General features: G+C 55.6%; 1 protein-coding gene across 1 annotated transcript in view; it reads right to left on the bottom strand.

Moving 5' to 3' along the window:
- Positions 1-880, bottom strand: part of LOC113957388 (membrane primary amine oxidase-like) — a 3,794-nt gene extending 2,914 nt beyond the window's left edge. The window contains 1 exon segment of the mRNA XM_027664834.1: positions 1-880. This exon segment is cut by the window's left edge and continues 4 nt beyond it. Coding sequence (XP_027520635.1) covers positions 1-777 — 777 coding nt within the window. The 5' untranslated portion in view covers positions 778-880.
- Between the last annotated feature and the right edge of the window lie 957 nt (positions 881-1,837).

Below are 1,837 nucleotides of genomic sequence, written 5' to 3'. Positions count from 1 at the left end.
GTAGTACTGCCCATTGTAGAAGACCCTGCTCACCGCCCACCGGGAGATGTCCAGGCTGCTGTGATCCACCAGCACCTCCAGCCCCACCGGGTGCAAGAAGAATCCACTCACGTTCTGAAACAAAACAAACCAGGTGATCCGATCTCCAGACTGGAATCCACGGGGAGCAGCTGTCACGACTGCAAGACTGGCTCCATCATAGTCCATTACTTGTCGCATGAAAGCTGGAGCTGAGGGGAACACCTGGCCCTTTAAAAACCCTCCAAGCTGCCTGTATTCAACAGCCAGCGTCGGTCTGCGGTGGTATGGCACCTTCCCCCCGTACTTCTGCACCGTCACGTCCCGGTGGTACGCCGGCGTTGGCAGAGGACCCACCACGTACTCGGTGACATTGGGCTCTGGCTGGTTCCCAAAGTACAGCACAGCCAGTGCCTCTCGGGCGGGACGAGCCCCCCCGCCGTCCAGGAACCGCAGCACCTCTGCCTTGGCAGGGACCTGCAGATCCACGGAGGCGATGCAGTTGTCCGAGGGTTTGGCACGTGAGGCATCAACCAGCTGCACCCCGAGGTTTCCCTGCAGGTACCGCACCACTTGCGCCATCTCCTCGGGTGTCAGGTCAGCAAACACCAGGCTCTGGCCATCCTCGGTGTCCTCCTGCTCCACGGGCAGGTGCTGGCAGGTGCTGGGTGCCCTTCCTCTGGTCAGCAACATGCAGACCAAAGCGAATATCGTGGCTAACGCCAGACCAAGGAGGAGGAGCACAGTTTTCACATTCATGCCTGTGGCTGGTCCGGCAGTGTTCACAGCAGCCTTCAGAGCAGGCTTCCCAGCTGCTGCCTCTCTCAGTTTATGCTGCACTGGATGGATTAGCAAAGAAAGTACAAAAGACTGGGAGAGGCGAGGGGAGGAGATCTGAAATCCGTGGTGACCAGCTCTCTCAGCTGCAGCCTCCTCTGTCTTTCTCCACAGCAGTGCCCTGAAAGAACTTGTGGAGATGCAGGGTCAGTGACTCAGACAACTTCCACATAATTCCGTTACTCTTTCAGTCCAGCCTGGCTTCCTGAGGCTGCCTGTAAAAACGGAGATCATGCAGTCAGCCTGAGGTGGCTGCGATCACTGTGAAGCTCTGACAAGCTGGGAATTGTTGTTACACTGTACAATTTCACCTCTTTGCAACTCACCCATTTTTCTTGTTTATCAGGCTCCTTCCTTGTAAACATTCTCCCTGGCAGCACCATTCCAAGCTTGGAGTTACTTTTTATTTTATTTTTTTCAGTCTTCCACATAGTAACCTTTGCTGAAAACACATCCTTCTGTGTAGCAGAAGAAAAACTTTGGCAGGCATGGAGGTGTAGCTCAGGATGAGAATCAGGCCCCAATGCACTGTGAACAACCAGTTCTTAGTTTGCACCTCGGAACAGCTCTGAACCAATTAATCCCCAGCATTTCACTGCCACAGGATCGTGCAGCCTTTATCTCTGCCTCCAATTCACAGATAAACCGAGGTGCAGCTTGCAAGAGGTTCCCTCAAGGACAGAACCATCATGAACCTGTGCCCAGCTGCAGCTGAGGGCAGTGGCCACTGTTGGTGCTGCCAGGCCACAGTGCCCAGGCTGAGCAGCCACAGCTGCCCTCTGCCACCCTGCTGACAGTCTCCGCTGGCCTCACGGAGCTGTTCAAAGGCACTGGCAGAACGAGGCAGCCAGAAGGACTCGGTGCTCCATCCTGCCACGCAGCAGATGCTCGGGGCGGACCAGACACACCACACTGGCTACAGTCCCTGAGCTGGTGCTGAGTAAGACAAGGCATCCAAGAGAACCAGGGCTGGACATTCAAC

Source organism: Corapipo altera, unplaced genomic scaffold, assembly GCF_003945725.1.
Source record: "Corapipo altera isolate COAL_440 unplaced genomic scaffold, ASM394572v1 142, whole genome shotgun sequence".
Lineage (NCBI taxonomy): Eukaryota > Metazoa > Chordata > Aves > Passeriformes > Pipridae > Corapipo > Corapipo altera.
This window is presented reverse-complemented; position numbering and strand designations above follow the sequence as displayed.